This window comes from Cygnus olor, chromosome 27 (genome assembly GCF_009769625.2).
Source record: "Cygnus olor isolate bCygOlo1 chromosome 27, bCygOlo1.pri.v2, whole genome shotgun sequence".
NCBI lineage: Eukaryota > Metazoa > Chordata > Aves > Anseriformes > Anatidae > Cygnus > Cygnus olor.
This window is the reverse complement of record NC_049195.1, coordinates 3,694,390-3,707,726: the sequence shown is the minus strand read 5'-3', so window position 1 is coordinate 3,707,726 and position 13,337 is coordinate 3,694,390. Positions and strand designations below refer to the sequence as shown.

General features: G+C 67.4%; 2 protein-coding genes across 3 annotated transcripts; both read left to right on the top strand.

The window, feature by feature from the left end:
- The first annotated feature begins 780 nt into the window (after nt 1–780).
- POLR3D (RNA polymerase III subunit D) lies at nt 781–4,745 on the top strand. Of its 2 annotated transcripts, none has more exons than XM_040538513.1 (9): nt 781–837; nt 1,722–1,895; nt 2,737–2,780; nt 2,933–3,084; nt 3,177–3,301; nt 3,399–3,564; nt 3,679–3,932; nt 4,067–4,219; nt 4,313–4,745. In XM_040538513.1, the coding sequence occupies exons 2-9, from the start codon at nt 1,734–1,736 to the stop codon at nt 4,433–4,435; spliced, it is 1,179 nt and encodes a 392-aa protein (XP_040394447.1). In that variant the 5' UTR covers nt 781–837; nt 1,722–1,733; the 3' UTR covers nt 4,436–4,745. The 2 variants fall into 2 exon arrangements, with proteins under 2 accessions (XP_040394447.1, XP_040394446.1); XM_040538512.1 differs by having other exon boundaries at nt 3,174–3,301.
- A 696-nt stretch (nt 4,746–5,441) lies between these two features.
- PIWIL2 (piwi like RNA-mediated gene silencing 2) lies at nt 5,442–12,874 on the top strand. Its single transcript, XM_040538511.1, has 21 exons — nt 5,442–5,758; nt 5,839–5,944; nt 6,113–6,250; nt 6,350–6,460; nt 6,704–6,821; nt 6,965–7,089; nt 7,167–7,247; nt 7,706–7,819; nt 7,958–8,146; nt 8,316–8,400; nt 8,506–8,592; nt 8,699–8,839; nt 8,924–9,037; nt 9,403–9,591; nt 9,701–9,802; nt 9,901–10,020; nt 10,394–10,476; nt 10,761–10,866; nt 11,537–11,790; nt 11,888–11,995; nt 12,477–12,874. The coding sequence occupies exons 1-21, from the start codon at nt 5,479–5,481 to the stop codon at nt 12,631–12,633; spliced, it is 2,808 nt and encodes a 935-aa protein (XP_040394445.1). The 5' UTR covers nt 5,442–5,478; the 3' UTR covers nt 12,634–12,874.
- Nucleotides 12,875–13,337: the final 463 nt, after the last annotated feature.

Sequence of the window (13,337 nt, the reverse complement as noted above, 5' to 3'; positions counted from 1 at the left end):
GCGTGGAGGAGAAGGGGGGAAAAGCCCCGCTCTGCCAATGGGGCCGCGAAGCGTCAGGCGCCGAGCCCCCCGCGCACACGCGCGTGTGCCCACGTCCAGGCGGGGGGGGGGGGGGGGGGTGTGCACGGCCACACGCGTGTGCCCGGCCGTGGGGGGGGGGGGGTGTGCGCGCCCCCCTCTCCCCCCCGGCACCGCAGAGCCGGCCCCAAGCTGGGGAGCACCCCTGGGTTTTTTTTTTGGGGGGGGGGGGGGCTGCGCCCACCCGGGACACGCGTGGTCCCCGAAAGGCGTGGGTGCGAGGCGCAGCGCTGCGGGGGGGGGGGGGGGGGGTTCATTTGTGGTGTGGGGAGCGGCTTTTTTGGGGGGGGAGGCGAGGGGCGGGGGGGGGGGCGAGCACCCTTGGGGGGGGGGGGGGTCGGCAGCCCCCCCATAGCCCCCCAGCACCCTCCATGTGTGGGGACCCAGCTGGGTGCCCCGCCCGGGGTGGGGGGGGCACGCCTGGCTCCCTGCTGCTCCTGGGGGGCAGTGGGAGGCCTGGGGGGCGGTGGTGAAACGAGGGGGGGGGGCAGCGACCCCCGCCCCAATTCCCCCCCCCCCCCCTCCTTCCCCATCACTGCCCCCTACGAGCCCAAAGGCCGGGCACTGCCCGCCACCAAGATGGCGCCGCCGCCTTCAGCCCGGAGCCGGGCAGCGCCAGGCACAAAGATGGCGGCTCCCCTAGCGGCCGGGCGCGGCCGTAACAAAGATGGCGGCGGCGGCTTCCCGCCGGGCACGCCAGGCGGCGCGACGCGCAGGCGCAGTAGGGAGGGGGGGGCGCGCCGGCGGTGCCCGGGCTGGGTAAGGGCCGGCGTGGTGGGGGGGGGGGATTTGGGGTACTGGGGGGGGGGAGCCGGGAAGGGGGCAGGATGGGGCCTTTTGGGGGGCTCAGCACCCTCTGGGGGGGGCAATGGGCCCGTTTGGGGTGCGGGGGGGGTGCTGGGGAACGTGGAGGGGGGGGGAATGGGTGCGTTTGGGGGGTTTCGGGGCACCCTGGGGTGGGGGTGGGTGTTTTGGGGGGGCTGGGGGGGCTGTTTGGGGGTGGGGGGGGTACAGGGGGCGTGTGTAGGGGTGTATGGGGGGGAGGTGCGGGGGGGTCCCTGGTTTGGGGTGGGCACCTTAGGGTGGGGGGGCTGAGCACCCTGGGGTGGGGGCTTGGGGGGGGGGTGAGCAGCTTGGGGTGGGGGGGTACGGGGGGGGCTGAGCGCCTTGGGGTGCAAAGGTCCCTGTTTAGGGGGGCGTGGGGGGGGCGTGGGGGGGGGGGTGGGCACCCTTGGGTGTGGGTGTATGGGGTCCCTCTTTGGGGGTGCATGGGGGGGGTGAGCACCTTGGGGTGCAGGAGTCCCAGTTTTGGGGGGCTTGGGGGGGCTGAGCACCCTGGGCTGGGAGTGCAGGGGGTCCCTGTTTGGGGGGGGGGGGGGGGGCTGAGCACCTTGGGGTGCAAGGTTCCCTGTTTAGGGGGGCTTGGGGGGGGGCGAGCACCCTGGGGTGGGGGTGCAGGGGGTCCCTTTTTGGAGGTGCATGGGGTGGGCACCTTGGGGTGCAGGGGTCCATGTTTGGGGGGGCGGGGGGCTGAGCACCCTGGGCTGGGGGTGCAGGGGGTCCCTGTTTGGGGTGCATTTATGGGGTGCGGGGGTTCCCCAGCGGGGGCTCCGTGCGCTCACCCCGTCCATCCCCGCTCGCAGGCACGGCCGAGGATGGCGGAGGGCGGCTCGGGCGACGCGGGCGCTCCGGGCAGCCTGCGGCCGGGGCTCCCGGGGGCACGGGGGCTTCTGGGGAGGCGCCCGGCCCCCCCGCTCAGCCCCGGCCGCCTGCCCTCCATCCGCTCCCGGGACCTCACCCTGGGAGGCGTGAAGAAGGCAAGTGCCAGGGAGGGGTGAGCCGGTTCCCCAAAACCACTCATTTTTTTTTGGGGGGGGGACAGGACACCCCCCGGGGGCAGCAGCGTGGGCATTTCGGGGTGTGGGCGCCCCGGCGTGGGTGGCTCTGGCGGAGCTGGTCGGTGCGGGACGTGCGTGGCGCTGGCAATGCAGCCCGACCGGTCCTGCCCCCGGCGTCCCGCTCCCGGGCACGGGGACACGGGGATAGGGACGGGGCATCCCCAGGGGTGCAGGGCGGTTTGGGGACCTTTTGGGGAAGGGGCGCCCCCAGGGACACACGGAAGTTTGGGGACCGTTTGGGGACGGGGAACCCCCGGGGGCGCACGGTGGTTTGGGGACCTTTTGGGGATGGGACACCCCTGGGGGCACACAGAGGTTTGGGGACCTTTTGGGGACAGGGCACCCCTGGGGGTGCATGGTGTTTTGGGGACCTTCTGGGGACGGGGCACCCCTGGGGGGCATGGCGATTTGGGGACCTTTTGGGGACAGGGTACCCCCACGAGTGCCCGGCAGCTTGGGGACCTTTTGGGGACAGGGCACCCCTGGGGGCGCACAGAGGTTTGGGGACCTTTTGGGGGCCTTTTGGGGACGTGGTGAGGACGGGACGCCACCGGGGGCGCACAGCAGTTTGGGGACCTTTTGGGGACTTTTTGGGGACGCGTTGAGGACGGGGCACCCCCAGGGGTGCACGGCGATTTGGGGACCTTTTGGGGACGCGTCGAGGGCCCCGGGCTCGCCCTGCAGCCCCGCCGCCTGCGCGGTTTCTGTGGCTTATCTCGGCTCCCGCCTCGTGCCGCGACTTGTCCGCTCTCGCCCGCAGAAAACCTTCACCCCCAACATAATCAGCAGGAAGATCAAGGAAGAGTAAGTGGCATCGTAAGCATTTCCCTGCCTTACCCGGCCCCGTTCGCCCCGGGGCCCACGCTCTGCGGGGTCTCGGCGTGCCGAACGTGCCCGAGAGGGAGCTGCGGTGCCGGGGAGGGGGGCACGGGATAAAGCTGCCTCCCCCCGCCCAGGCCCAGAGAGGATGTCGCCGTCAAGAAGGAGAAGAAGGAGCGGGACCGGGACCGGCAGCGCGATGGGCACGGCCGGGGCCGGGGCCGGCCCGAGGTCATCCAGTCCCACTCCATCTTCGAGCAGGGCCCCGCCGAAATGATGAAGAAGAAAGGTAGCGGGAGCTGAGGTTTCCCTGGGGAGGGGTTTTGGGGGGGTCCCAGCCGGCGTGGGGTGAGCCCCAGGTGGTCCCCTGCTCCCCAGCAGGCTCCTGGGACAAGACGGTGGACGTGCCGGACTTCGGCCCTTCGCACATCATCAACATCAAGAAGGAGAAGAGGGAGACGGACGAGGAGACGAAGCAGATCCTGCGCATGCTGCAGAAGGACGACGTGAGCGGGGTTTTTTTTTGGGGGGTGGGGGGGGTGGGGACATCCCCCGAGGTGCCGGTGCCGGCGCTGAGCGCCGTCCCCTCTCCCGACCCCGCAGTTCCTGGACGACCCGGGGCTGAAGAACGACATCCGCAACAAGCCGGTGCAGCTGCCGCTCGCCCACTCGGGCTGGCTCTTCAAGGAGGAGGCGGCGGAGGAGCAGGAGGACGCGCAGCCCTGGCTGCCCAAGGAGGACAAGACGGAGCCGGACCCGCCGGTGAAAGGTGCGTGGGGGGTCCCGTGGGCGCATCCAGGGGGTCCCGTGGGTGCAGCTGGGACGGGACGGGGACACCACCCCGCTCCCCGCGCCCACCCTGCGCCTCTCGCCCCGGTGGCAGTGAAGGAAGAGCCGCGCGACGAGGACCCCCCGCCCGCCACCAAACCGGCGCGGGGCCCCCCCGGCTTCCCGCGGGACATCCCGGTGGCCGAGCTGCTGCAGCGGCTGAGCCTGGCGGCCGAGGACGAGCTGCTGTTCCTGCAGCTGCCCGACACGCTGCCCGGGCAGCCGCCCACGCAGGACGCCAAGCCCGTCAAGACGGAGCTGCAGACCGAGGAAGGGCAGGTGGTGGTGGTGAAGCAGGAGAAGAGCCAGGTAATAGGGGCGCGGGGCGGGTTTGGGGTTTTTTTTTTTTTTGGGGGGGGGGGGGGGGGGGTTTTTTTTTTTGGGGTGGTTTTGGGGGGAGCAGGACGGGGTGGCAGCGTGGCGATGGCGTCCCTCGGCGGCAGGAGGCGAGGCAGGCGGAGAACACGTGCACCCTGGCCGACCTCCCCGAGGGGCAGGTGGGGAAGCTGCTGGTCCGCAAGTCGGGGAAGGTGCAGCTGGTGCTGGGCAAGGTGACCCTGGACGTGACCATGGGGACCCCCTGCTCCTTCCTGCAGGTATTGGGGGGGGGCCCTTTTCCACCCCAAACCTAAAGTTTCGTGGCCGCCCCGCTGAGCGGCCGCCCACGGGTGCTTCTCCCTCCCGGCAAGGAGCTGGTGTCGGTCGGCATCGGGGACAGCCGCACGGGCGAGATGATCGTCCTGGGCCACGTGAAGCACAAGCTGGTCTGCTCCCCGGACTTCGAGGCCCTGCTGGAGCACCGCCACCGGTAGCCCCGTGGGGGGGGGCGGCGACTGAGCCAAGGGTGCCCCCCCCCCCCCCCGTGCCTGCGGCGCCCCCCCTGCGGGCTGCGGAGGGGGGGGTCTGCGGCAGCCGGATGCGACCTCGGTGCTGTGCGCCCTGCGGGGGAGCAGCTGCGGGGCTGGGGGCTGCAGCTCTGCGCCCCCCCCCCCCCCCCCCCAAAAAAAAGAGCGGGGGTTGTGGGGTGGGGGATTTGGGGTCCCCCCAGGCTCTGCGTGCGCCCTGGGGGCGGTGGGACGCTCGTGTGTGGGGAGAAACGCAATAAAAACGGCTTTCCTCCTGCGGGGGGGTCCTCGGCGTGGTCCCCCTGGCCCCCTCCTCAGCCCCCCGCTCACCCCGTCCGGCCCTGGGGGCAGCCCCTGCCTGCTGGGGGGGGCACGGCCGGGGGCAGCACCGCGGCGTGGAGCTGGGGCGCCCCCTGCAACTGCCCCCTGCCATGTGTAGTTGCCCCCTCCAATTGCCCCCAGCCCCCTCCAATTGCCCCCTGCCCTGTACAATTGCCCCCTGGCATCACCCAGTGTAACTGCCCCCTGCCCTTTATAGTTGCCCCACGGAATTGCCCCCTGCCCTGTTCAACTGCCCCCTGCAATTGCCCCGTGTAACTGCCCCCAGCCCCTTGCAGTTGCCCCCTGGAATTGCCCCCTACCCCTTGTACTTGCCCCCCCCAATTGCCCCCATGTAATTGCCCCGTGCCCTTTCCAATTACCCCCTGTACTTGCCCCCTGCCCCATGTAATTGCCCCCCTCCCTCTGTAATTGCCCCCCTCTCCCCGTACTTGCCCCCCCAATTGCCCCCCACCCCCTGGCCCCGCCCTCCCCTGTGGTGAAGCCCCGCCCCCGGGGCCCTCAAAGGGCGTGGCGTTCTCCCGCCGGCGCGCTGGCCGCGGACCAATCGCCTGGCGGCTCGGCGGGGCGCGGCGGGTGGAACTGGCCAATGAGGAGCGGGCGTGGGGGGCGCGCGCGCGCGCCGGGAGCGGAGCCGCGTGCGGGGCGGCCTCGACCGGGGCGGCCTCGCCATGGAGCCTCCGCCGCCCTTCCGCCTCCCCCGCCGCCCCTCCGCCGCCCCCCCCGGCCGAATGAGGGGGACCCCGGCCCTCGTCCCGCCCTGGCCTCGGGCACAGCCGGGCCTCGGCAGCCCGCAAGGCCCCCGGAGCCTCCCCGGCGAGCCTCCCGTTACGCCGGCCTCCGCGGTGCCGGAGCCCTCTCCCTCGCCGGACTCGCTCTCTTCGCTTTTTTGGAGCCTGGGTTTCAGCACGCAGCCCTGCCCCTCGCTGGAACCGGGGGACTGGCCCCTCGGTAGGTCGCCGTGCCTTGATGGGAGGTGGGGGAGGCCTGTCCGGCCTCCGTGAGCCCACCGGCCTCGTTCCTCCCCGCAGGCCGCGGTGCTGCCAGCACGGTGAGGGCTGCGGAGGACGCCCCGGTGCTGCCCGGTCCTGTGGTGGGTGCCGGTGAGGGGGAGCCGGCGTTGCCCACGCGTGGCCGGTGAGTCGGGAGGCCCGGGTGTTCGGTCTCCAAATTCAATGCGATATGGGCCTGGAGGGTGGGGAGGACGTGGGGTCTGCAGAGGGGGGCGTATATCAAATATATCAAATGGGGGGGCTGTGGCAGTGCCCACCAGCCTCTCCCCACCCTCCTGGGGGGGCGTCACAGGATCCTTTACCGAGGCAGAGGGGATGCGCCGCCCGCCGCCCCCCCCGGCAGAGCCTCCGTGCTGCCCCTCGCCAAGCCCGGCCTGCGCCCACCCGGCCCCTCGTCCTCCCCGGAGCCCCCCCCGGCCACCAGCAGACAGTAAGTGACTGGCGTGGAGCCCCCCCCGGGGGCTGCATGCGGGCGGCAGCCTCCCCTCGGGCCTCGCTCGCCCGGCTGCCTCCGCGCCCTCTCTCCTAGAGCACCGGGAGCGAAGCCGGCGGCGAGGGGAGCGGCGGTGCCCGTGGGACTGAACTCGGTGCGGATCCACTGCCAGAACGAGGCCGTGTACCAGTACCACGTTACCTTCAGGTAGCAGCACCCAGGGTGGGGGTAATTACACCACGATTAATTAGCAGCCCTGGGGTTGCCTGGCTATCCCCACCGCTAGATGGAGCGGCTGGCGCAGCCACGGAGCACCGCAGGGGGGTTGGCTCTGGTTTTTCTCCCCTCGCCGGGTTCCCAAAGCCCCGGCTGGGGGCAGGGGATGGGGGAAGAGGCCAGGGATGGCGAGCGGAGGCCGGGCGGTGCAGCGCTGCCTCCCCGTGTCCGCAGCCCCGAGGTGGAGTGCAGGAGCACGCGCTTCGCCATGCTGAAGGAGCAGCGCTCGGTGACCGGAGACGTGACTGCCTTCGATGGCTCCATCCTCTACCTGCCCATCCTGCTGCCCCAGGTACGTTACTGGAGCTGTTACATGCCAGGGGAGGTTGTTTTCCCCCAAATCGGAGGCTCGGGGATGTCCCCAGCCTCCAGCCCGCGTGCTGGGTCTCCAAGCATCCCTCCTGCCCCCCTCTAAGGCGTCCTCTCGCCCCGCAGTCGGTCAGCCTGAAGGCTCAGAGGAGGGCGGACGGGGAGGAGGTCAGCATCACCATCCAGATCACCAAGGTCCTGGAGCCCAGCTCCGACCTCTGCATCCCCTTCTACAACGTGGTGTTCCGCAGGTGAGGGCAGGCGGCCGCGCTCCTCGAGCCCCAGCCACCCCTCGGAGCCCAAAACTGTCTAATTTTTCCCTTTTTAGGGTGATGAGGATCTTGGACATGAAGCTGATCGGGAGAAACTTCTTTGACCCTTCTCAGGCCAGCATGTTGCAGCATTACAGGTGGGTGCTGGACACGTTTTTTTGGGTTTTCGTGCTGATTTGGGGACATCCCTGGCCCTACAGAGAAACACCACCCTGGACACGGCGCCGAGGGCTCCTAAGGAGCCTCCTTGGGTCGTGGCTGTGCCAGGCATGGGGAATTTCTCTTTGGGGTCTCACAGCCATCCACGTGGCCCTGCAGACAGCTCTGCTGCGGCAGCACGTGGCTGGGAAGTTGGGTGCCTTTGCAGGGCAGCTCTGTCCCTGCAGCTCTGTCCCTGCTCTTGGCCAGCTCTGGCAAGCGTGACCTCAGAGCGCCGATTTTCTGCAGCGCAGTCCAGGGGTTATTAGCTGAGAGCTGGCAGCCAGCTGGGAAATAACTTGTGCGTGTGTTTGAGCGCTCTTTGGCTGGCAGGACGGCCTCTGGCTCCGCTCTGGGTGTAACCTGGGCGCTGTTGTGCTGCTTCCCCTTGGCGCAGGCTGCAGGTCTGGCCGGGGTACTCCGTCAGCATCCGCAGGAGGGACGGCGGGCTCTTCCTCCAGGTGGACACTGTCCACAAGGTGATCCGGAGCGACTCCGTCCTGGCTTCCATGTAAGAGGGGAAAACCTGGAGGGGGGGGGGGGATAAAAAAAAAAAAAAACGCTTTCCGGGAGCCACGTGCCCGCGGTTGGCTCCCTGCGGTTCATTTCTGAGCGCGTGGCACGAGGTTCCTGCTCCTCCCCGCCGCAGGCACGCCATCTACAAGCAGAACGCCGCCGGCTTCCAGGACGAGTGCACCAAGCAGCTGGTGGGCAGCGTGGTCATCACCCGCTACAACAACCGCACCTACCGCATCGACGACATCGACTGGGACAAGACCCCCAGGGACAGCTTCACCTTGGCCAGCGGCGAGGAGATCACCTTCGTGGACTACTACAGGTGGGGAGCCTCGGGAGACGCCGCCTTGGTGGCGATGGGAAGGGTTTGGGATGTGGTTGCCCCATGGCACGGCTTTGCCTCGGGTTGATGAGCGGCGTGTGTTGGTGCAGCAGCGAGGAACCTTTTTTTTTTATTTTTCCTGTTTTTTTTTTTTTTTTTTTTCCTCTAGCAAAACGTACGGGATCACAGTGAGGGAGCTGGACCAGCCGCTGCTCATTCACAGGCCCAAGGAGAAGAGGATGCCGGGGAGGAAGGTGAGCCGGGCACGGGGATTTGGGCAGGGAGATGGGAACGTGTTCCTGCCCCTCTCGCGGCTCCTCCTGCCCCGTGCCCGTGGCACAGCCTGGCCTCTCCCGCAGCCCCAGGTGGAGATGATCCTGCTGGTGCCGGAGCTCACCTTCCTGACCGGCGTCACGGAGATCAAGAAGGACAGCCGGATGCTGAAGGTCGGCCTCGGGGAAGGGGAGTCGGACCCCGAGCTTACACGGGGCGGGGGGCGCAGCGCCGTGACACCCTCCCCCCCCCCCCCCCCCCCCACCTCGCTGCCTGCAGGACGTGATGCGCGAGATGCTGCAGAGCCCCCAGCAGCACTACGAGTGCCTCTGCAGCCTCCTGCGCAGGATCCGGGAGAGCCAGGAGGCCTCGCACGAGCTCATGCGCTGGGGCCTGGTCCTGGGCCAGGACATCCACAGGGTAAGGGCTTCCCCGCGGCCAGGGCGAGCGGCACGGCGCCGGGCGGTCCCCGGAGCTGCTCCCGTTGTCTTCTGCTCCCTCCAGACCCAGGGACGGATCCTGCCCACGGAGAGGATCAACCTGCGGCACAGCTCCTTTTTCCCCGCCGAGGACCTGAACTGGAGCAAGGAGGTGTCGCGGGAGGCCTCCATCTCCACGGTGAGCGCGCGCCCGCTCCGTAGAACAACCTGCCTTTGTCTGGGAGCTGGGATGGGTCCTCTCGGCGCTGGCACCCCGCTGCTCCCTGCCTGTCTGGACACGGCGCCGCGTTCCAGCTGAAAACCTTGGCTTGTTTTCCTTGGCTTTGCCTCCTGGCCTCTTTTTTTCTGGAGGAGGTTGGATGGGGTGGCTGCTCTCCCTCCTCCTCCTCCTCCTCGGCTGCGGGAGCTGCGCGGCGTGGTGTGCCCCTGGGGTTCCTCCGGGGATGCTCTCCCCATCCCAAAATTCCCCTCTGTGCCCCGTGGGAGAGGCAGGGCCGTGTTTCGGGAGCCGTGCCCCTGAGGCTGTCCCGGCCTCCCCTTTAGATCTCCATGAACTACTGGCTGCTCGTCTACCCGCGGCGCCTGCAGGACCTCATGAAGGACCTGGTGGCCGCCATGAAGAGCGTGTGCGGCCCCATCGGCATGCACGTCAACGCCCCCGCCCTGGTGGAGCTGAAGGACGACCGCATCGAGACCTACGTCAAGACGATCCGCAGCGTTTTGGGCAGCGAGGTGGGATCTGGGGGTCAGCGGGGGCTGGGGGGGGCCCCGGGGAGGTCCCTGCCGGCGGCTCCGGTGCTCGGGGTGCTCAGGGTGCTCCCCGCGCTGTGCCCCGGTGCAGGACAAGGTGCAGCTGCTGCTCTGCGTCACCACCAAGAGCAAGGAGGATTTGTACAGCGCCATCAAGAAGCTGTGCTGCGTGCAGTCCCCGGTGCCCTCGCAGGTGGGTGCAGGAGGAAGCGGCCCCAGCCGGGGGGCAGCTCCTCCAGCCTCACCTTTTTTCTTTTTTTTTTTTCCCCCCTTTTCCTCCTGTTTTCGCAGGTCATCAACGTGCAGTCCCTGATGGGCCAGTCCAGCAAGATGAGGAGCATCATCCAGAAGGTCCTGCTGCAGATTAACTGCAAGCTGGGCGGCGAGCTCTGGGGGGTCGACGTCCCCCTGGTAAGGCGCACGGCGGTGCCACGGGACCCTTTGTGTGTGCGTGGGGAGCGTGCAAGGGGCGTGCGGGCAGCAGGGCATGTGTGTGGGTTGTGTTTCGCCTGCCTGGCACGTGTGCGCGCAGCTGCTTGCTTGTTCCCTGGAGTGAAAGGGGCGTTCAGTCCCTCCCCGATGCCTTCCTGTAGGGTGAGGGGATGGGATTCCCTTGGGGAAGGTGGATAAAACCATCCACGAAGCAGGGCTGGCGTCTTCATTTTGTGCCTGCAGCACCTCTGGCAGCTGAGGGGGGTGGCGGCTCAGGCAGACACCAGAAGCGGGGCGCAGTGCTCACGCCTGACCTTTTTTTTTGTTTTGTTTTTTTTTCCCCCCTCCCCAGAAGCAGCTGATGGTCATCGGGATGGACGTCAGCCACGGCAGGGGGATGCGCTCCGTCATCGGCTTCGTCGCCAGCATCAACCAGTACGTGGTGTGCGGGGAGGGGGGGTTCCCAGTGCCTCAGCCCTCCCTGCCTGCACCCATATCACCTCCTCGCCTTCCCTAGGGGGGGGGAAAAGCAACGCCTCCCCCCAGTGCTGCGCTCAGCACGGGCTGCCAGCGTGCTGGCGCTGGGCGTGCTGGCCCTTGGCACCGGCTCGGGCTGGGGAAAAGGCTCCGTGACCCCGTGCCAGGCTGGCTGGCGGCTTGCACAACCGCCCCGGACTTTGGCTCGCTGACACCCGCGTGTCCCCCCCCCCTGCCCACAGGGTCCTGACCAAGTGGTACTCGAGGGTGGTCTTCCAGATGCCCCAGCAGGAGATCGCCGACAGCCTGCGGCTCTGCCTGGCCGATGCCCTGCAGCACTTCCACGAGGTGAGGGCGAAGCCGGGGCCGGCTCCCCGAAAAGCCAAAATGCCCCAAACCCCCTTGGCCTGAGTTCGTGCGAGCGAGCAAACAGCCTCGGGGCAGCCTTTGGACTGGAGGCGACGTCTGCAGCGAGCCCCACGTGCCGCCGGAGGCTCGCCTTATCTCAGGAACGTGCGGACCTGCCCGCGGGATTGCTTTGCACCGGGGCAAGTGCCACGTTAGTGCTTCGGTGCTAAGCCACCGAGCCCCGTCCTGGTCCCCGGCAGGAGCAAATCGCAGGATCAGAGCAGCACCAGGGGCTGCGTGATGGTGCGGGGGGGGTGTTTGGCAGCCGGGCTCTGCCAGCTCTTGGTGTTTCCTACCCCTCTGCAAGTGCTGGAGAAACACCCCAAAACTGGGTTTGCTGCCCGTGGGCAGTTCTGGTGCAGGCGCTGCTTCTTTCTGCCCCGCCAGCCTCTCCAAAATCTGCTCGGAAATGGGGTTGCCGAGGCCAAATACAGCTGGTGCTCCACACCCAGGTCGAGGGCAGTGGGTTGAACTGGCAGGGTGGCAGAAATTCGTCCTCCTGGGGACTGGGTGGGCATCGAGCACCCAGCTTCTGGTCAGCTTTTCTCCTGCCCCTGCTCCACCCGGTGCCGGGGGCGATGCAGTGACCCCTGCGCCCCCCCCCCCCCAGATGAACCACTGCCTGCCCAAAAAGATCGTGGTGTACCGGGACGGCGTGTCCGACGGGCAGCTGGACACGGTGGTCAAGTACGAGATCCCGCAGCTGCAGAAATGCTTCGACACCTTCGAGAACTACCGGCCCAGCATGGTGGTGGTGGTGGTGCAGAAGCAGATCAGCACCAACTTCTACACCGACACCTCGGAGAGGCTGGCGTCCCCCCCGGCGGGGACGGTCGTCGACCACACCATCACCAGCACGGACTGGTGAGTACTGGGAGGGCCGTGCCGGGCGTTTTGGGATGGCTCTGCCACGCGCAGACCTCTTTTGTTTTTTGTTTTTTTTTCCTTTCCTCTCTTGCAGGCAGGATTTCTACCTGCTGGCTCACCGCGCCCGCCAGGGCTGCAGCATCCCCACGCGCTACGTCTGCGTGCTGAACACGGCCAACCTCAGCGCCGAGCACCTGCAGAGGTAAGGGCGGCCTTCCCGCAGCCAAAACCGGGGATTTTTGGTGGAAAAAATCCCGTGGGAAGGCAACCGAGGGCCTGGCTGGGTCTGCTCCTAATGCCGTTTGGCGTGATGGGCAGCGAGGGGGCGAGGAGGAGGATTGCAGCCGTCTCGCCTCATCTCCGGGCGAGAAATAAGTTATAAAAGTGGGGATAAAAACCTGCCTGGCCTGGCCGGGGTGCCGTTGGGAGGGAGCTGCCGTGGTTTCAGAAGTGGCCCAAGCAGCAGCCGTGTAATTAACGCGATCAGGAGCTGGCAGAGCCTTGACCTTGCACCCGTGCGCTCGGGGGAAACGGCCCAGAGCGCCCATCCGGCACGGCTGGCGTCGCCGCTCCCGCCTCCGACGCACGGCTGGTTTTGGGAAAAGGGGGGGGGGGGGGGGGGTGAAGGAAAAAAAAAAAAAAACACTAAACGAGCACCGACGCGTCCTCCTTGCCGTCCCCAGGCTGACCTTCAAGCTGTGTCACCTCTACTGGAACTGGCCGGGCACCATCCGCGTGCCGGCGCCCTGCAAGTACGCGCACAGGCTGGCCTTCCTGGCGGGGCAGGTGCTGCACCACGAGCCGGCCCCCCAGCTCTGCGACAGGCTCTTCTTCCTCTGAGTCCTTCCCCCCGCACCCGGGGGGGGGGGGGGGGGGGCTTCGGGGCCTTTGGGGTTCGGTTTTCGGGGCGGTTTGGGTGTTTTTTTGTTTTGTTTTTTTTTTTTTAACGCGCTTCTGGTTTCGTCCGTTCCTTTTTCTGACGTTACCGCCGCTCGCAGCCGCCTTGGGGAAGCCTCTCGGTTTGGGGAGAAAAGGGGCGTTTTTGGCCACGGAGAGGCCCGGGGTTGTTTTGCTGGGATGCTGAGGCCCGGCTGCCTCCGGAGAGGCCCCAGCCTCCGCTCTGCCTCCAGCCTCACTGGGGAGCACTGGGACGAACCACCCCCTGCCCCAGCCCATCCCCGTTGCCGTTTATTTCCCTCGGCTCCTGCGCGTGCCCCCCGAGGCAGCCGCTGGTTTCCTTTTTTTTTTGTTTTCTTCCCTTTTTCTTCATTTTTTTCCCCTTTTTTTTTTTTTTTTTTTGGCTCCCGTTTAACTTAACAAATCCAGTTCCAGTTCGGCTGCTTAACAAGCCCCTTTATTTATTTTATTTATTTGTTTTATTTATTTATTTTATTTCTTTATTTATTTATTTTATTTATTTATTTTACTTATTTTATTTTGTACCCTTTCGGCCGCCCGGCTGCTGGGAGAGCCCGCAACCCTCCCAAACCCTACATTCGAGCACTTCGCCTATTTCGGCCGCTCCGTTCCCGTGGCAGGAGATA